Source organism: Chrysoperla carnea, chromosome 1 (genome assembly GCF_905475395.1).
Source record: "Chrysoperla carnea chromosome 1, inChrCarn1.1, whole genome shotgun sequence".
NCBI lineage: Eukaryota > Metazoa > Arthropoda > Insecta > Neuroptera > Chrysopidae > Chrysoperla > Chrysoperla carnea.
Window position 1 is genome coordinate 88,037,912 of NC_058337.1, and position 22,597 is coordinate 88,060,508.

General features: G+C 27.9%; 1 protein-coding gene across 5 annotated transcripts in view; it reads left to right on the forward strand.

The window, feature by feature from the left end:
• LOC123304994 (GTPase-activating protein skywalker) overlaps nucleotides 1-21,900 on the forward strand; it is a 101,537-nt gene extending 79,637 nt beyond the window's left edge. Inside the window, exons 6-10 of one of the 5 annotated variants that reach the window (XM_044886574.1) lie at nucleotides 1,386-1,415; nucleotides 6,219-6,305; nucleotides 18,803-18,961; nucleotides 20,346-20,569; nucleotides 21,730-21,900. In XM_044886574.1, coding sequence (XP_044742509.1) covers nucleotides 1,386-1,415; nucleotides 6,219-6,305; nucleotides 18,803-18,961; nucleotides 20,346-20,569; nucleotides 21,730-21,871 — 642 coding nt within the window. In that variant the 3' untranslated portion in view covers nucleotides 21,872-21,900. Of the gene's footprint in view, nucleotides 1-1,313; nucleotides 1,416-6,218; nucleotides 6,306-18,802; nucleotides 18,962-20,345; nucleotides 20,570-21,729 lie in introns of all 5 variants that reach the window. The other 4 variants (XM_044886575.1, XM_044886573.1, XM_044886576.1 and 1 more) reach the window with 4 other exon arrangements.
• Nucleotides 21,901-22,597: the final 697 nt, after the last annotated feature.

Genomic DNA, 22,597 nt, shown 5'->3' on the forward strand with positions numbered 1-22,597 from the left:
GAATGCCTCTCTTTTCGAGCCTATGCTGTGATGTTTCAAATTACAAAGATTGGCTGCTCCAAGTTTTTATCGTTTGGATTTCGTAGAAGACATTCGGAAGCCGAGAAGAAGGGATATAGCAGGGTGTATATGCGAAGTTCTTGTTCCGCTGTCCTTTAGCTAATTCTATTTGCTAATTAAAGATCGCGATACGCGTATGAATCACTGTCTCTTGATGGAAGTTCACTTTACTCCGTTTCTTTTAATTATTTGTTGTGAAAGATCAAATACTAAAGCTATACATATATTTCGTTTATATTTTACTAGAAGTTGTACAAAACTTACACTTTGCACTAAAGGTATTTTCAGCATTGTTTTTGCAGTTCCTATGCTCAAGCTATAGTATATACGAGAAATTCAATTCAAGAACTTATTAGCGGTCACTATTGAATCCCTAAGTTTCTAAAATTTTGACCGTTTGAAACATTAGATTTTTATGCCTACGTTCCCATTTTGATTATACTAAAAACATCCCTTTCAATTCTTCTACTTTTTCTTCAATTCTGTCAAGATAATTTTTGATATCGTAAAATATAGCTGGAAGTACGGTGAGTTTCACATGCTTGGAATCTCGCGATCTAAGCGACCAAAAGTTCTGCAACTTCGGGATCTCACAGCTTACATTATTCTGAGAGTCTGTGAATCAAAATAGACCAAATCTGTCAACAAGTGCTTGCTGAAATTACCTTAAACAATTTTTATTATCAAAACACAGAAATTGATTTATTTTAAATTATGTTTATGAACTCACAAAACATGACCCGGTACTTGTTTTATATAATAGAGAATGTATGTAATGCATTTAATTAGATGTTAGATGATGAATGAGACAGACTGGTTTTTAAATACCTGCTGTAGAACACGTACGCCGCTCCATACAAATTTTGTACAATTCATTGTAAATAGAAAAAAAATTTGATAAATTATTTTGAATTTTTTTTACAAATTACATTTTTATCGATCAATAGATCTGATAAAACTCTACTCTGATTTTTTTTTTAAAACTTTTTAAATGTAATATATATTTGTATATAATTTTTGTAAAATTTTTACTAAAGCCTTTCGCTATTATTTATTTTACTTGGTACTGGAATTTCTTATTAATTTTTTTTTTTTTTTAATTATTCAATTTTGTTTCTAAAAAAAGGTTAACCTTACAACAAAGGAAACCCAACTGTTTCTAACTTAAATTTCTTCTTTATATTTCCCCAATTATAAAATTAATTATATTCGTCCGTATATTTTACAAAAAGTTTACGGTTATTTTTTTAAAGGATACGAAAAGACCAGACCCGAAGTGGATTAAATCACAACTATTAAATATCGTTTCTTGGTATCCATTTCAGAAAATGTCCGAAGAGACATGCAAACAAATGGTATCGTATCTTTTTTATGGATCTCGAGTTTGCGCAGCCGAATATATTTGCCTGTGTTTTTATTTTTTTCATTTTTTTTTTATTTATTGCTGGTGTTCCCATTAACAAACACAAAAAAACAACCAGATCTCTTATATGTTCAAAATTTGTGGATTTGTGACTATATATTTTTTGCATTTGTTTTATTTTTATCAATCAGATTCATTTGCTCGAAACGATCATTTATTGTGAATGAATATTATACGTACGTACGGCTATCAATTTATGCTTATAACAAACAACTCTTATCCATTAATATATTTTAATTGATATTAATAAAAATTATATATTAATTAATTTTTATTTTTATTTATTTGGCTTATATTTTTTCGTTGCAAAAAAATATTTTTTATTTATCATTAACATTGGCTCGAAAAAAAAATGTAAACCTCAAAAAAAAGTGTAAGAAAGCCCATCTGTTTACAAAGAGGTGGCTAAATATGAAATTAATTACAAGTGCTTTTGGGGAATAATAAAAATAGAACATTGAAGTCGAAAATCGTTAGTAATGATTTTTTAGATCTTCCAGAAAATAAAAGTTACGCAGAGTATGGTTCTTCAACTCTGCAGAAGACAGGTTTCCTTCAAATTTACCGATTTTGAAAATTTTAACTCTGACGCTTATGACTACTTATGAGCTTTTTCTTCAAAGAAATTGCAGGTTCGGTAACCTATAAGTAAGTATTCGTGTTGAGATATTATGTTGAAAAATACCGTTACCGAACCATGGTCACCGGAAAAATGTTTAATGAAAAATAGCACGTAATTTTATTTATAAAAAAGGGTTTTTCCATCTAATCTAATATAACTTTAAACTTAAATTAAACAACTTGTGTATGAGATATTATAAAATTTTAAAGTTGAAAGAGTATTTTATCGTCAACGTGTGGAATATACCAGTCTAATGACAATCGCAGCTTCGCTACCTGGCACGATATATTTTATATTGGTAAAATTTTCATCCAGCATTACATGTTATATTAATCAAAATACGCAAATTATTGATAGATTTTATCACAATTAGTGTTCAGTTTGAGCTCCTTACCTTGTACGACATTCACTCGCATTTTCATTGGCTCATATTCAGTGGCGGAACTAGTCCTGATGGAGCCCCATAAAAATATTTCTACTAAGAGCCCTTTTCGTCATAGTGTTACAATACTTAGGTCGATAATTAAAATAAGTTCGCGAATACACCCCTTTTCAAATTGAAAATTGGAAAAATTAAAGCAAATAAAAGAAAGATCATTGTAAATCATCTTTGAAATAAATCAAATGTTATCTTAATCTTATGTATATAAACCAATTCTTATAATCGGCTCCAACGATTTTCATTAAAATTTGTATGCAGGGGGTTTTTGTGGCGAAAAATCGACCTAGTTAGGTTTCATATTTAGAAAACGTCGTTTTATCCGTGTTTTCAGAAAAAACTTAAATGTTGACTTCAAAATATTACTCTTCCTGACATCTATTGGCGACATTCATATTGGCATTTGTGTGAAGACATTTTAAATGATTCTTATATTAGTGATAAAATTTGTGCCTTTTAACTCCAAAAATACCGAGTAAAGTTCGGTCATCCTGGAAAATTTTCATTTAATTTTGTTAAAAGCTCAGAATCTCTTTTTCTGAAGGATGTATCATTGCTAACAAAGACTTGCCCCTGCTCATTTCGTCAAAATTTCAAGATATTTTAAATCAACTGTTTCATACTCTTAAAAGTAAGAGCAAGCAATGCCATTGATGATATTAAATCGAACCTATGCGATTGATTAAGAAATTAACAAAATTTTTTGAAATAAAGTTGTTTTTTAATTTAAATTTAAATTTACATTACTTTAAATAGAAAATCCTATTCATCTATTCATCGAAACCAATTTTATTAAATAAAAAAATCATGATAGATAATAAAATTTAAATGATTCAACGTTCAATGATTTAATCGGGAAATTATATTTATTTTTCTTTTTATTAAATAAATAAAAAAAACTTCAAGTATTATAAAAAATTGCTGTAATTCCTAAATAATAACAATAATATAATAATTAGATTTATATAGAAAAAACCTTCAACAAAACAAAAATAATTTGTTTTAATTAAATTCCACAGACTGAATAGTTTTTATCTTTTATTCTAATTCATTTAAAATAAATATGAATAAATGAACTTGTAAAATTTAAACAAAAGAAAATTGATACTTATAATTATAATTATCACTATTATTTAAAAGAGTCTGTTAGCTGTCAGGGTTCATTCGCATCCAAAAATATCCGTTCTATAGAAAAGTATCATCAAAAAAGTACACAGAGTGTTATTGAGTGATAAATTGGAAATAAAACATGCTTTTTATGAAAAATTGAATATCTTTATTAAAAGCGAAAAAAGATTGTTCTAATAATCTATGCCGTTTATACGTCAACCTACAAGATCCTACAGGCTACTATTCGCATTTATTTGTATTTTTATCTGCGACCTTATAACTGAACACGCGATAGTCATGCAATTTGAGACAATTTTCTTTGAATTTAAGGAGGAGGTGCATTCATGAGACTTGTTAAAAGAGATATAAATAAAATTATCCTAATATAAAAGTTTAAATTATTTTGAATGGTTTAAAAAAGAAAAAAAATGCACGCAAAAGCACGGGATTGTGGAATAAATTGATAATTTATATCGAAATTTCTCAAAAGTAATACTAACTTTTCTATCTGAAACTTTTACCAGTTAATAATTATAGTACAAGAGACAGTATAAGGTCGATCTTTACCCATCTGATAACCAGATGAAACATATTTTTTATGAAATTTTTTCGATTTTTGAACACTCCTATCATAGTTCTTCTATCAAAAAGTATTTTTGGCTATTTTTAATTAAATTAATTTTAATCAATTTTTTCCAAGAAAAATTTTTTTCAGGCAAGTCTATACCATTTTTTTCAAAATTAAATTATCTTTCTTCTGATACTAATGTCGATTGGTTAACGGTGTAGATCTATTCATATATGAAAAGGTAAGTCAAGATAGGTAGTTACACCGATTTGTTAAGCATTCGAAATTGATATCAGAAGAAAGATAATTTAATTAAAAAAATAATGGTATAGGCTTGCCTGAAAAAAAAAGTTCATGGAAAAATTGATTAAAAATAATTTAATTAAAAAAGCAATGAACAAACACATTTCCGATAAAAAAACTATGATAGGGGTGTTTAAAAATCAATAAAATTTCATAAAAAAATGTCTCATATGATTATCAGATGGATGAAGTTCCACCTTATACCGTCTCTTAAACCATTATTAATAAAATTTTCAAAATTTTACACAATTTTTCAATTTTCTGTTCATTTAAAATTTATATACTGGTTTTCCCTATATGAACGCACATAGCAAAACAGGGTGGTAAATGAACGTTCTTAACTGAATAGTAAAGTGCATGTGATTTATCCACAGATAATTTAATGAAAAAAATATATATTTTTTCTTGAACCAACAAAATTTTTTATTTGCTAAGAACTAGTTTCTTTCTACTGTGTAGTTTAGATAGATAAATTCGACATTCAAATAGAACCCTACAAAATCGTAGACCCGTGGTTAACATTGCTCGGTAACCATTTTGACGATTTTCAACCACCGTTCATTTTCCATAGATTTTCGTTTTTTATGAAAAAGGTGTTTTATTTCCAATTTAGGAACTCAATAATAGATGGTTCACCCTATATTTGACTACTAAAAACTTACCTTTATGTTAATACAATAGCTCGGTTTGATCACTGGGGTGGGTCTTATCATCTTTGACCTCCCAGTGGCAAGAAATGATTAATCAAATACTTTTTATTTATTTATGTGAATTATATTTACTTAACAGAAAAATAAAAGATAATAGAGAAAAAATCTTGTTAGTAGAAGAAAAACGCCTGCAGTCACAATACTATTTTAGATATTTTACGACAATTATATTATTATAAGTAAAAAAAATTGAAATGGTCGCCCCAACATTAGATATTCCGAAGTTACATAGAAAATTTCGAATTCATTTATTTTCTGGATTTAATCTCGAACGATAATGCTATTTTGATATTATAAACTCATTTGCAACAAAAATGGATGATAGGTGAAAATAAGATTATGAGGTCAATATTTATTTTAAAATCTATGAAATTGATAAAAATTTGAGGCCTTCGACGGGGTGAGGGGGTCGTAAATTTCGCTTGAGTTAAGTGAGCAAGTGGAAATTAAACGAAGAGGCTTAATTTTCTATAAAATAAACTAGAATTTTGTGTCATTCCAATTCAAATGTTCAAGTTATATCAATTTTACTGATGAAAAGCACTTTCTCTAATTCGTTACTACTGGAAATAACAATTTTCAAGTTTTCCTGATGTGGGAAATAATGCCTCAAAAAGTTTTTTTATTTGTTTTTATTTTTTTGCTTTTTTAAAATATATATAATGGATAAGAGTTAATCATACCATTTTCTCTTCATGTCTCTCACAAAAATACGATAATCGTTTAACAACAAAAACGCTGCTGTTAATCCACATTTAGGAAAAAAAAACCACATATAATATTAATTAATAACTTTAGCGGGTAATTAATTAACCGGGTAAATTAAAATAATAATAATAAATATTTTATACACATTATTTAAAACTGGAATATTGAAATCCAAAATCAAAAAAACTAAATAAATCAGAGGATTTATTTACATTTTGTATTACTTATTTTGTTATGCTGCTCTTTCTACTTATACATACGCTCGGGGGGCACAGGGCGCTCATTCACCTGGTCCGCGTGCCCTAAGTATGGGTGTATATCCTATACAGAGAATCAAGTCTAGAATTCTTGATCAACAAGAAGTGAGTAAAAAAAACAGTAATTTTACTACACAATTTGTTTTTTATCATCACAAATTTGTTTCTTTCGTTGTAATTTGGTGTGTTTTATTATATTGATGCCAGTAATTATATTTGTGATATCATTTTTTAAATAACACTGTACCATATCACTTTTTTGCGAACAAAGAATATTTATGCAACAAAATAGGGTTCCGTAGTCATCATTCATATTGAAATATTTAAATTTACAGTCACGAAAAATTTTATTTCTAGATACCTACATTTTAGATACTTCTTTTCCTGCTGAAATTATGGATGATATCCCACGAAGAAATTAAATATCCGAAAAATTCAATATTGAAAGCTTTGTAAACTCATGGTACCATACCCATTAAAACTTCAAGGTAGTAATTTTTGAACTTTAACTAAAAGGCAAAAAGAAAAATCATTTTATGCTCGGTCGAAAATTTAGACCAGTAATTTCCAAACATTTTATCTCGTAGACCATTTGCCAATTTTTATTTATTTAGATACACCCCCAACCACACAATGCCACATTAAAACAGCGGGGGGCCCGTAAAAATTGTATCAGTGGACCATTTTCTTTTATTAATCGGGAATCTACCTTCCGCCCTTTTCCCCGTTCATTGGTCGTCCTTTACAAAAAACTTACTCCCATCCTCTCGCCTTTTTTTAGCCCACAAGTATATCATCAATATTTTTATCATTTAACCTCCGCTCATCCACCGCCTGCACCTTTTATCAACGTCCTTATCTAAATATATTTTTGAAGGGTCCGCGCAAAACTCATTTGCGCGGTATCCGCGTAATCTTAAAACTCTATATGCTTGAAGAATGATTTATTGTCCTGCAATTTATATTTTCGATACTGTAGACCCCTTTCTATTTTCAAAGACCCCCAATTTCTTGCTACCTTTAACCTCCTTTCAACGGATCGATACAGACCACTTTGGAAATAACTGATTTAGACGCCACATATGGTCTCGATGTTACGATCGAGAATTTCTGTTCGCAGTGAGACTTCAAGTGCATTGGGAAACTATGCAATTTCTAACTGCGTCAAATGACTCAAAATATATTCTTTGTCCGTCTAGAGCTTTAGACTGCCTAAACTTCAATAGATGTATCAAAAAGAAAAACTTGGCGGTAATTTTAACTATGCTTAGCTCTATATCAAAAAATTCAGTGACTGTTTTCCTTGAATAAAAATAATCTCATATTTACCAAACTTTCGTCCTTCAATGGTTAAAAAATATTCAATGGTTTAGCTATTATAGTTATACTAATAGGAAATATTCATGAAATTTAAATTTTATTCAAATATTTCTTTTCCGTAACTTTATTGACTGGACATTTAAACTAAACGATTATATTAGTAATTAATATCTTTGAATTACTTAAATTTAATTAATAAAAGTACAAATTCAGTGAAATAAATTCAAATTTCTAAAACGAAAATTCAAATTAAATTGAAAATGGACGTGACGTCATAGTATGTGTCTTGTCAGATTTCTTGACATACTGTATAGTATTAATTACTTTTATTTTGTATGGTATTACATAGAGTTATATTATTCTACGGCTTTTTATTAGAAAAATTAATAATAACGTGTGTAAATTCTGTGTTGTAAATTCATTTTTTAAAGTGTAAATTATACATTGAACTGTCACCAATTGGCAGATCACATATTAATACCTCACCAACAGAGAGCGTCAAAAGAACTGCGTTTAAACATCTCAGATAACTGTTTAAACAATATTTATATTTTTTATTATGTTATAACGGTGTAAACAATGAATTAAAAATATAAAAAAAAATACATGAATATTCCCTATTGATGGTTCATCCAAAAGATACATAAGGTTATACTTAGACATTATGAATGATGAACTACGAAACCCTTTTATCTCATACATATGCACACACCATTATTTTCGATATAGTTTCTTCATCATATCCAAACAAAAATATAAAATATATCAAATCAAACAACACATCACATCATTATTATTATTATTATTATTCATGATATTATAATTTTATTTTAATTCACCTCATCTTATCTGTGTCTTTCTCATATCCACTACATAATACATAAAACAATACACGTTATCTTCTTTTATTTATTGTTTTACAATATTTATTCATAATTTTTTCATTGTTAATGAAATGTGTATTATATCTATCTCTGTCTCTCACTATATTTTTGTCTCATATTGTTGTTGTTTATTGTTGGTTAAACAGTTGTGTCTATACTTAGTTAGCTTGATAATTTTGCTTTAATATTTTTTTTTATTTAATATTTATTGTTGGTTGGTATTTTTCTTTAATGTTTTTTAATTTTTATATTTCTTTTATTCTATTTGGTATGTATCCTCTTCAAAGAAATTATACAAATGTTAAGTATCTAGATACAAAAAAATATTCGAATATTACACTTAATTCCTATAGACAGGTGTTACACATTATTCTGGTTAGGTTGGGATTCTTTCATTTCATAATATAGCACTGTAATCGAGAAAGAGTTAACTTACTTTAATATCTCAGAAAACTCTTAAACTTGATTCCCAATAATTTTTTTGGAATTTTATATTCTATAAATAGCTTGAAATCAATTATTTTCTGGGAAAAAAGGTCCAAAATATTTTGGATCCTAAATGTCATACAGAGTGATGGGTTACACTTTTTAAGACATTTTACCGGAATTTCAACTTTTAACTCAACCTACTACAAATTGACAAATAGAGCCCATACTCAATATTTTGCATAGCGTCAGAGGTTGTTGAAGACATCGAAGAAGATGGTCTTGACTCAAATTTACTAAAAATTCATTAAAATATTTGAATACATAACAAAATTAAATTGTCAATTTGTCCAGTTTTTACATTCCATAGCACACTAGTCATAAATTTAAAAAATAAACTTTTATAACTAGTATGCTATGAAATGTAAAAACTGGACAAATTGATAATTTAGTAAAGTTATATTTATGTATTCAAATTTTTCAATAAACTTTTGTAATAAATTTGAATAAAGACCAGAATAATGAAAAAATTAAAAATTCGAACTTTATCAGGAAAATCGATATTCGTTGTATGCGTAGTCATGGTAGGGACAATAAAATCGATGCCAGCGCTTCTAGTGAAAAATTTTGGTGATAAAGGAGGCTGTTATGACTAATTTGCAGTTCTTTACATGTTAATCTTATAGAAAATGTCAAATTAAAATTATTGAAAAACACTGATTAATTAAACTTAATGCATTAAAAATTGTGAAAATAAGAAATCAAATTTCACAAATATTATTTTTCAAATATAAATTATCATAATTATTTATTTAAATTTGTGAGACAATAATATTAAATTTTCAATGTAAGTCATAAATGCAATCCATAAAATAATTATATATGCATTCATACAATTCTATAATTAAGTGGTGTATCGTTACCATGGAAACGCCTCCAATAAAACTCACGCACGATGCGAATATGGGTATAATAAAATATTCTAAGCCACTTTTTCTAATATTTTTTCCGATATCTCTAACCATCTTTAGCGGGAGAATAAATATTAAGTATAATCGGCCCTATTTATAAATTTGTTGTAGACTGGGTTAAAAGTTCAAATTCCGGTTAAGTGTCTTAAAAAGGGTGTGACCCATCACCCTGTATGTGCAAAATTTCAAATGACTATTCCTATAAATAACGAAAATATGAAGATGTCTTCATCTTAAGTGTGACATAGTAGTGTAGACTATAGAGTATTATTGTAATTTCCGTCAGATTGTAAACTGGCTACAAAAATACTCAAAAAAACTCTCAACGCCTGTAAAAAAATGTATGGTATGTTTAGTTGGTCTGAGTCGAGTTGGGATGGGTTGAGGTAGTTTTTGGCGCTTTTTTTGGACGTCAAATTTACAATTTCTAGTTAGCTTACAATATGACGAAAATAAAATATTACGGTAACAAATATACATTTTACGTATTTTTTTCCTTAAAAAAACAATAACAAATTTTGAATTAGATGGGTTTGGATAAAGAATGGCAAATATTATTTCGTGTTTGGCTAACTGTACAATAAATGGTAAATTAACTTCAAAGAACTACAGTTTATATTATGAATTGTAATTGTAATAACACCTGTCTATAAGATATGTTCTTTATTATAAGGAGCAAGCCATACTTGTTAACCTCATAAAGTTTTGATGTGTAATCAATCCTGCGGTAAATAATTAAATATATTTATTTATTTTTACTTCTTATAAACTGTAATTAACCATTAAGTTAGGTTTATTGGATTACAATGGATTATTTTTTTATTTATCTAAACTGTATCTACTTAGAATTTATGGTGAAGTTTATAGAGCTCACTAATTTAATAAATAATTTATATAGAAAGTTTTTATATAAACATGGCCTTCGAACAAAACAAAGTAATTTATTTCTTTTTATTAGTCTTTTAGGATTAGTCCTTTATTTATAACTTAGGTTATTTATTTATTTTATGTTTTAACGTTGATATATAACTGTTAATTTTATACTCAACAGAAATTTTATTCGAAAAATGATTTCTGAAATAATTTTGGAATTTCCATTTTCTAATTTAGATTTTGTTCATGTTTTGGATTTATTTGTAACAAGTCAAAATTTAAGTAATCGTAATTTCCATTATCATATTTAGATCTTGTTCATGTTTTGGAGTTATTTGCAACAAGTCACAAATTTATATCATCGGCCCTTTTTTAGTACGAGGTCCTTTTTAATTGTGCCAGCGAATGGGCCACATATTCAATATTGTAATTCGAATAAGAAGATAAATTTAAAAAAAATACAAAAATAACTTTCTCCGGCACACTACAAAATGAATGTTTTCCGCTGTCCTGAAAATTTTAATCTTTGTGCTGTCGAACGACGGAAACTCGGTTTTGTCAATAAAAAAGTTTATTCTTCATTTTAAGTTTTTGGCATAACTTAATCTTTGCTAGGCGCCGTACTTAAAAAGGAAAAATTTTCTCAGTTGCTTTGTTCAGCGTTTTTTAAATATCCTAGGATTATATATTTTTAATTTTTGAGTGCATTTCGGAGCTTCTCTCCAAATCACGGGAAAAGCAACGGCTGAGCTAGTTTGATTGGCATAATATAATATTATATAGAGTTAGTTTAATCTTGCTAGAGCAGAGAAGAAATGATCATTAAAATTTCAGTATTCTGTATAAGAGTATTTTAAAAAAAAAGATTTTTATTATAGTATAATAAAACATAAAAACCGGTCAAGTGCGAATCGGACTCGCACACGAAGGGTTCCATACTATTGTAGAAATTATTACACTATGTAATTTTTTGTTTATACAAAAAACAAGAGATTCGTTATAACAATATGTAATTAGGAATTAATCTAATGGAATATATATGTTTACTTATGACGCACACACTTCAAGTATGCATTCCAAGTAAGCTACTGGTGGAGAGCCGTAAGATTTATACCTCGGAATCCAGGACCAGTCAATGAAAATATACTATAAAAAAACCATGAAAATGAAAAAAGTTTCAAATCATTTGCATGAAAATTGACGAAGATGTAATGAAAACAAGGTTTCTCGTACCTTTCTTTTTATGTTTTGTTCATTACAAAAATTGATGAATTTACCACGAGAACTAAATCAATGCTTGCCGCTTTCCAATTAACTTTAGGTACTGACAACCTGTTCAAAAAGTTCTAGCAGGTTCGGATATATATTTTTTCAAATATTACAATTTAAATGAAAAAATTTTTACGAAAAATACAAAAAAAAAAATTGTTTATCATTAAATTCACTCGAAAAATAATAAAGTTACAGAAAAAAGTTTTGAAGGGAAAAATTTATGTCAGTTTTAAACAATACATTCGAACAGTTTTTATAAAGATTCAGTGACTGGCCCTGGATCCCGAAATTTTAAGGTATTTATGCCTTTTGGCTCTCTATTATACCATACAGAATACTTATTCAAATTTTAACTGTCATTTCGTAACGGATTAGGCTGTCAATAGTATTTCATTATTCGTTATAATTTTGTTGACAAAACTTTAAACCGTCATATTTTAATTTTTGATATCATATACAAATATTCATTTTTCCAAAACACTAATAATTACAGTTTATAAGAAATAATTCAAGCATATGAAAATTTGTACTAAAGCTTAAAATCATAATTACTGCTCCAATGATTTAGAATTATCGTTGAAGATCATTATTACTGCTCCAATGATTTAGAATTATCGTTGAAGAACCCACGCTTGTAACAATTTAGATTGACGAGAACATGAAATTTACTTACAGTATTTCATTACGAGTCGTATTCGATAGCAGGGATGATTCTGTTTCAGGTATTTTTAGTCTGGGTAAAATAATATCAACTGTGCTTATTTAATTTATTGCTATTGGAATGAAATACAAAACGTAATGAAATACTCTAAATTGAAACTGTTTTCAACATTCCTGATACTTCAATAGATCACATGTTAATAGTTTATAAACATAATTATCAAGATCTGTCTACAAGCCTGTGGTTAATGGTACGAGAGCTGGCAGTGTTATCAAAGTTTATTTTGAGACGGTTGAATTTTGGATATTTCTTTTTTTATTGAACTTACATAGGGATGATGAAGTATTTGTTGAATTGATGCGAGATAAGTGACCTGCAAAACTTCTACCACATTACAATTTATATTTCTAAAATTATTTGAAAAATTATTTAAAAAATCGGAAAATTTTCCGGAAATGCGATTTAGTAAACGCAGTACATTATCCCAAACTAATTTCAATAAAAAAAAAGAAATATCCAAAATCCATCCGTCTTGAAATCAACTTTTTCGTGACGTTGCCAGCTCTTATACCATAAGGATAATCATTTGAGATATTTGAAGAATGTTTGTATCTAGATACATAACAAAACATTACAAAACTTAAACAACACTGATTGGAACTATAATCAACTTCTTCTTTATTTAGAATGTACCTTCTATTAGTTTCATGATTTGGAATAAAAATATTTAGATATATTTTATTTACATAGACTAAGAGCCAAGAAGAAAATTTCCATTAAATTTAAAGGCAAAAATGTCATTAAAATTTGCTAAATTTTCAAAAAGCCAATTTGCATCAGAAAATTTTTAACTAACTTAAAGGAATCACAATTAGTAAAACTATATACGGTTACTTTAAATCAGAAAAAAACTTTTCTCATATAAATTGGCATTTTTATGTTAATTTAACTTTTCTTAAAATAATATGTAAAAATAATTATTCGATGGAAAATTTTATTTCACCTATTGACGCCGTGTATAATTTAAGTTATATTATATGAGGTGTCCATGAGTATCCTATTCGAAAAGCTCTAAAAACTCTTAGAAGCAAAATTTAGCTTGAATTTATTATACTATGGCACGGTTAGACTATCAGTTTGTGACAGAAAAAACATATTATTTTACAGTCTGCCAATAATAGGGGACATATATACAGCCACAAGCAACAGAAAAATGTATAAAATAACTTGTCCAATAAAATGAAGATTTAAAATACCATCAAAACGGAAGCCTGAATTTTTCAATATAAGTTCGTTTTGACATAAATTTGAAGTATACATAGTTTAAAAAAATATTGAATTCTATTAAGGGGATAGAAAAACAATAAAATCTACCCCCAAAATTACTTTTTTGAAAATATCTCGAAAACATACGAAGATATGGAAACAAGTTTAAAAAAAAAACGTATTTGCAATATAAACAGAGATATTTGCATTTGATTGTGACTGTATATACATCCCCCACCCCTATTATTTACAGACTGTAATAAATTGATTATTTTTTTCTGTCACTAGCTATCAGTGTATATTCTTCGAGCGTTGTTGAGTTCAAAACACGTTTCGATTAATTGGAAACACGGCGAATACGAATATTTTTCTACTGTTGGCTCTTGGTCTAATAAGGCTTGTTCTGTTTCAAATAAAATATTAGTTTCAATTAAAATGATAATAAAATCGAAATTAAAAATATTGCTATTTGTTTTACTGAACGTATGTAAGCTCAATATTAAATTATATTTTGCTAAATTGGCAAAAAAGGGTATAATATATAATAAGTTATAAGTATTGAATATCGTTTTCACATTTAATGTAAACGATAATAATATCAACTCTCAGGGGTTTTTTTATTGGTATTTTCTCTTACTCATACAATATTGATGTAAATGTTTTTAAGTGAGTCATAAGAAAATACCCGATACCCGATGGATGTTATATTCGATCGGGGTGATATTTGCATTTAACACGTAACTGGATATTTAAAACACTTGGAAGGATATTTATTTTATTACTTTGAGTGTTATTTTTCTTCCTCCATTTTTACAGGATGATGTGAGAAAATAATTTTCCTCTCAACAATTTAACAATTCAATTCCATACTGACCATTAAAAATTATTTTAACGTTTTAATGTAGGTATTAATTTTTTCGATGTTCAAATGGTTTTTTTAATTCCTAATAATCTGAACAAATCCAGTTGGAACACCCCTGGTTTTTATTGAGTCCTGATTATCGATGCTACTGTCTATTGGTGGACGAATTTGACTTGAGCTCATGATTTTTAGACGAAATAAAAATGTTAGCAATTATGACTTCATAATTTCATGTTTACTACGTACAGGGTGGACCATTTTAATCTATTATGGATAATGGCTCATTTTTTAGTTAATCAAAAAATAACTTACACAAAAGTTACCGAGTTTGATGGAGGACTTCATGCTCTGACATCATATTGGACCTAGTTCTGCGAGTTGCTTTAATAGTCAATTTATAGATCCTAAAAGGTGTGAGGTAGAACACTTTAAATTAGAAAGATGATCCTTATAAAATATAACATTTTTTATTTAAGACATTTTTTCGAAAATCGTTAGCTAACGAAGGAAATGCTTCTTAAAAATATGTCATTAATACATTTAATCGAAAGAAAACACGTTAGCGAGAGAAAAATGGTTTAGTCAAAAGTTATCAAGGGCAATAGAAGACACTCGCCTGTGTCCATGACTTTGACCTGAAATTCAAGTTTCATAGTCATTAGAGCTTGATCTTCAAATGATCTTGAAAATTTACCTGGCCTTAAAAGTTATTAACGCAGATGAATGACTTTTATTGTCCTAAAGTTAGCGTATTTTCATTTGACATTTTTCTAAAGTCAACGTATTTTCTTTCGATTAAATGCAACAATGACATAGTTTTAAATCACATTTCTTCTGAAAGCTAACGATTTTCGAAAAAATGATTTAAATAAAAAATGTTAGTTTTTTATGAGGATCAACTTTATAATTTAAAGTGTTATTCTATCTCTTGTTTTTTAGAATCTAAATTGACTAAGAAAACCAACCCGGAGAAGTAGGTCCAATCGCAATTATGTCAGAACATAACGTCCCCACATAAAATTCTACAATTTTTGTATAAATAATTTTTTGATTGGTTTGATTGGTTAACTACAAAAGGAGGTATTAGCCGTAATAGATTAAAATGATCCACCTTATGTATAAAGAACACATGGAAAAATTAAATCTTTTTTAAAGTAACACATAATAATTTTTTTATTTTAGAATTAAAAAATTTTCAGTCTTTTTGGTAACGATTTAATAAAAAAAAACACTACGTCTAAAGTCACAGCAAAACTTCTTTTGCAAACTTGATATTTTGGTTCTTGCTGGCAAAAATCATTCCAGTAAAATCGCATAAATGCTGTCACCACGACTATAAAGTACTAAGAAATTAATAACTATTCTCTCCTCTCCAAATTTGCATGATATTAATGTGGTTGCTGACAAGCAAGTCTGTACATTTTTTGATGACCTGGTGAAAACTAACTTTGAGAATATTTTGAAAAAAAATGGAAGAAAAATGAAGCTATTTGAATAGCTAAATCTTTTTCATGAAAATATAAAATAAATATGCTCATTATACTTAGGGGAAAACTATTTTTAATTTAAATTTTTTTAAACATTCAAAATAAAAAAATGCACTTGACAATTCAAATTCTGTAAGAATATTTTTAAAAAGAAATTAAAATTATATTTTTATTTTTATTACTTTTCAAAAAAAAAAAAGTATAAATAAATATAAAATTCATAAAATATTTATTTTCTCGTGTACATTGTTATAAAAATACACAAGTATTCGGAAAATTATTTTTTATTTTTTAAATTATGGATAGTACTTTTTTTTGCTTCTAAAAATATAAAAATAAAACAAGTGAAAACAAACAATTGACTGAATTAATTGTTGAAATACCATGTAAAGACAGTGTTGATTACTCTGTCACATTACACATATATACATGCCACACATATATAACTGATATTCCTATAACATTCATACCATACAATTTGCATATAATTTACGCTTTCACGAGTAAACAGTGATACGGGTAAAAAATGTTTCAAACAAAAGTTGTTTATTTTTTTATAAGGAACATTTTTTACATTTAAACTTTTGTTCTACATCCAACAACAGCCAATCCACCTATGTTGCACATTTACGAACTCGACCTCACTTTTTTCACGCTATAAAAATTTCAGATTGATATATTTTTTCGTTTTTGAGTAATCGTGATGACAGATGGCCAGATGGACACACGACAGACGACAGACAGACAGACAACCGGAAATTAAGTGATTTTATGAACACCTATACCAAAATTTTGTTCATAGCATTAATATTTTTAAGCGTTACAAACTTGGGACTAAACTTAGTATACCTTGGTATATTTCATATACATGGTATAATAAATGATATGTAAATGAGATTAAATAAAATTGTTTTTTGTTCAATGACACAGAAACTACTGTAAGTATATATTTTTTATACTATAGAATGTATATGTTTTATATTTTCACAAATAATAGAGTTGTTATGTAAAATAGATTATTTATTCAGAATGTAGCAGGAAAAAAAATTATTATACCATGGATATGAAATATACCAAGGTATACTAAGTTTAATCCCAAGTTTGTAACGCTTAAAAATATTGATGCTATGAACAAAATTTTCGTATAGGTGTGTTCACAAAATCACCTAATTAGTCCATTTTCGGTTATCTGTTCGTCTGTCTGTCTGTCTGTCAACACAATAACTCAAAAAAAAATTTTCCCGTGAGAGCGCAAATTATATATGTAGTATGTATTATATGGGAATATCAGTTGTATATGTGTGACATGTATGTATTTGTAATGTGACATAGTTATCAACACAGTCATGGTATTTCAACAATTAACTAAGTAGTCAATTGTTTGTTGTCACTTGTTTTTACAATACTTTCAGTTGTAGCCCGAAAGCTCTGTCAGGTCTTAAATCTAATATCACATTCGCCTATGACGGAAGATCAATAAAAACAAGTGAAAACAAACAATTGACTGAGTTAATTGTTGGAATACCATGTATAGACTGTGTTTATTAGACTGTCACATAATTTAAGTATTTTACATAAAATTTTATCGCATTTAGTATTATACAAACCGAAATTGGTAAGAACTAAACGAAAACTAAATTAGAAAATTGTTAATATTCTTTCGTCTAAATTTCGCAAAAATTGAATACATAAAAACATGCATAGGTAGAATTTTGTATTGACTGTCTGTTGAATTTTTTCGGTTTTCAAAAAATATTTCCAATAAACATTTCTTTGAAAGGAGCAACTCTATAATTTAGAGTGACACCTATCTCTATTTTATGGGTTAAACCAATGGGGCAACACAGGACAACTTCTAAAAAGAAAAAATCTTAAAGTTAAACTCTCCGTTTAAATTCAACAAATTCGATAAAAGTATGTTTAGATTGGTGAGTTGCCTTAAATAATATGAGCGTGTTGACTGTTCCCTTTTTTATTAAAGACACTGTATGTAATTCAAATTTGTAAATACGAATTTGGCATCCTATTTGATTACAATTAATAAGTCATAATTTAATTACACTTCTAAGGTTCGAATTTCTAGTATGTTAAATTTTATAACAATGCATTAAGATTTTGAATTTTATGATGATAATGCATTAAGATTCGCGTTGATAATTAATATTGAGCAAATATACAAAATGAAAAATAGCAATATTTAATATTGGGAATGATAATTAGAATAGAAAATATCTAGAAAATCTTATGCCTAAAAGAAAAATTTTTAAATTTTCCAAAATCTTTTGCTTTTTTTCTGATAGTACAAAAAAACAACACACACAACCAAATTCCTTTTATTTTTTGCAGTTCATACTATCAGTATCTCTCTATATGGCCGCTATTTAAAAAATGCATTTTGTTTTGCTAGATGGATACAAAAAAAGGCATAATTTTTTTGAAGTGTTATTGTGTTGGTAATACCGATAAAATGTATGAAATATGTTGTATAATATAATTTATTGTTTTGGATCACATAGAATTTCTTAACTAAAACATGTTTTATCTTTTTTTTTTCTTGCTAACTTTCACACAAATACTTAGTTATTCACTTTATGGTCATGGCTACCGGTACGAATAACAATGTATCAACCAGTACTACTTTATACCACCGAGGAGCATGGATGTTCGCTGACAACGTTCTATGTTCGAGTGGAGCAGCATGAACCAACACTTCTTATGATTAAAACATGTAATAACGAAGTAAGTGTTGTGCTTTTTCTTATTAAGTATTCGATTTAGAAACAACCATGAAGTCTTTTCACACGGACGAATTACAAATCTCATTTACATATGATGGATATAGAAATTCTCCTTGGTCTACAAATGCATTCGTTGGAAAATCTTTCAAAAATGAAAACGAGATCACGTTTAGTTGGGATTTCAGAACACTGCGGTTTAGATAAGAATAAAAGACTGACTGACACGACCAAGAAGAGGTCAGAGCCGTATTTTTCAATAGCTTGGAGACAGCTTTCGATGAATGGGTGAAAAATTTACTAATGGGTATGTAATTTTCGGTTCCACTGAAATCGGAACACTTCCCAATCCAATTAACTACTATCAACATAGAAAGTTGGAAAATATCTTACTGGTAACCAAGAATATTGCTTGATTATCTAAGAGGAGCAGCTTAGAGTAACGTAAATTACACTGAAGGTAGAAGAGGCAGGGATGATATTGGAAATTAAACAAATGTCACACATTAGCAAAAAACCTGAAGTATACTTTATTTTTGTCAATTTTATGCTCCTGAAATTAATTAGTTATAATTTCTTACGAGTTTTTCATAACACGTAACATAAGTCATTCGAAAATATTAGCACCAATTTTCTAGATTAGAAATTCCAAAATTTTTAATGAAATGACAAGTTTTAAAGTATCATCTTTTTTGTCGGAAACTATCTCGAAACTGTATCTGTATCTCGAAAACTACTCTTGAAAATTTTTGTGGCCGTGAAAACTTTTGATCAGAATGATCCAAGAAACATTTTAGAGTGGGTTAGAAAAATTTGCACAGAATGTCATTTTCCTATCTAATATTGCGGGTCCTTTGACAATAACGAGAACAGTATTGTTTAATGAATTTTAATTTAAGTACTAAAATTTTGCATTTTCCCTTCGAGCAAACTTTATAGATTTTAGCACTCCTGGCGTAATAATGGAAATATTTGCCCATTAAAAAGATATTGGAAGACGTTTGCAATGAGATCCCACATAATGAGTTGCTCGAAAATAAAAATTGTTGTCCGCCAATTGGTAGTAGATTCTTCTTATGAGATATTACTGAGATATTATTATTTTTCCCTCACTCCATTTTTGTTAGAAATTTTCTATAGATCTTTAAAAATAGAATAAGAGCATATTTTCTCTCCAAGCAAATAATATGCCATATATACACTCTCGTAGCAGTTATTATTGTATATGTTTGATTTATTCTCAGTGTCCGAAAATTGGTCGAAAAGCATTTCCCATTAAAAAATTTGGGAAATTTTAATACAGTTACAACTTAAGTTCTCAAATATTTTTGGTATAATTTGAGGTTTCAGAATAAGATATTTAATGTAATCAAAATTTTATTTTATAGGTGTTTGGAGCATATTGTTCATCGAGATGGTATGAAAGAAATTTAAAAGATGACCGTGGTAACCGACAAGCATATTTTGGGACAGGTGAAACATTCTTGTTTTCACTGTATCCTGAACGTGCCAAATATCCATGGGTGGGTATGGAAGGTGATCAAAAGAATTTGGGCCATGGGTCTGAATTATTCATGGCTGCTGATTCAAAAATGATAACAATTGGAGGCGGGTAAGAATATTTAAAAAAATTAAATTTAAGTCATATTTAGTTTTAAAAATATCTTAATACCAAACGCTTTATAGTAACATTACGAAATCGTAATATTCTTCCATTCATTTTTTATTAATGATTCAATGTTTATAGCCTCGTTAAAAAATCTCGTTGAGATTCATTTCTTTAAACTCCTAAGACATTATATTTGATTGCTTCAAATTTGCAAAAATTTCTTAAAAGATATCATATTGACACAGTCATATTTTTTGTTTCGTCGCTTCTTTGTATAATTGAGAAGGATGAATTAACTTAATTACGGTTACATACAAGCCTGACTATGAAAGAAATTCCTCTAGCCTTTTGGTTTAAATGGGTTTCAATATCACAAAAGGTCGCAACTAGTCTTAAACGACGTATTTTGTAAAAATCTTCATTGAACCTCCACTCATTGAAAATCTGTCCACATAAATTTGAATAAATAGAATAAATTTGAACAGTATATACAGGACTATACACAAGCTATGTACCGTACATAGTTTTGTTTCTGACACATTTATTTTATCAAATTTTACTTGTGTCTTTCCCAACATAATGAAATATTTTGATGAATACTCTTGCGTTCATCTCTTTGAACTATATTCTTGAATTTGGAATGATGATTACTATGATATGTGGGTCGACGAAGTTAAACTTTGGCAAAAACGCATTGTCGGACAGAACATCAAAAATTCACTCGAAGCATTCTCGGTATTTGCGTTGAAGATGCGTTTCCAAATGTCTAGCAAATGCTTCGCATTCTGGGAGTTTTATCTGTGACAACAGCGATGAATGAACGCCCTTTTTCAACTTTGCTTCCTCTCAAAACATACCTTAGATCTGCCTGAAAATGTCTGGAGATCGGCTAAACGGTTTAGCCTCCTCAATATACCTCGCGGTATAGAGGTCAATGCGCACAGAGTTTTGCAAGTTTTTTTCTTCCTAGAATTAACTAACTGAGGTTCTTGTTTTTATTGACTTTATGGCCTTACATGATGAACAAAAGTTTGAATCCCCCCTACTTGGATGATTACTGCGCATAGTTAGGTTTACTTGTTTCGAATTGTTCCATTCTTTTAATATTTAGTATCTATAGTTCGTTAAAAAAAATTTTTTAATATAATTTTTTTCTTTTCAAGTGAGGGCCAAGCAATATGGATGGATGAAAATATTCGCTTTGGTAAAACTGATCGTTGCACAACATTTAACAATCCACCGCTATGTCCTAGTGGTGATTTTGAAATTCGTGTTTTAGAGGTGTACGGATTTGCTGGCGCTTAAACTTCAGTTTATTATTTAAAATATATTATTTTATTTAAAAATATTTTCAAATTGATTTACAAAAGAAAATACTATTATGTGTTTTAAAAAAATCAACTAAAAAAAAAAAACAAAAAAATGATATTGTCACATCTAACAAGAGATAAAGGCTGTTCTTATTTCGTCATTAAAAGTAAAAAAATTTTGTTTATAATTATTATTATTATTATTATTAGATTTTTAGTATTTGTTAAAATTATTTGTGTAATTTATTATAATTAATTAAAGAAACAAAGAAAAGAATGAAAAAGTGAAACGATATTATTGTTTTTTGTTATATGTTTTAAAAAAAATTAAAAAAGTATGTTAAATTAAGAATTATTATTGAATTCAATAAAAATTATTAGAATTATGTGATTAGCAATTTTGTTTAGTTTTTAAAGTAACCTTTTTTATGTTTTGCCTGGATGTAATTTGGTTCAATTTTTAGAACTGATTATAACATCTGTGTTTTAAAATAAATTTAATAGGGAGTTATCATTTAAATTGATTCATCGTAATTACTGCCCATGTAAATTTTACATACTTACATAAAAAATATAAAAATTTAAACAACTTTTTATTAAATCATATCGAAGGATTCAAGAAATGATAGTTAAAAACTTGTGTTATTTGGTATTCTTCACTCCTGATTAATATTTTGTATAACGTTAGATAAAAGAGGATAACTAAAAAGTTTATTTTCAA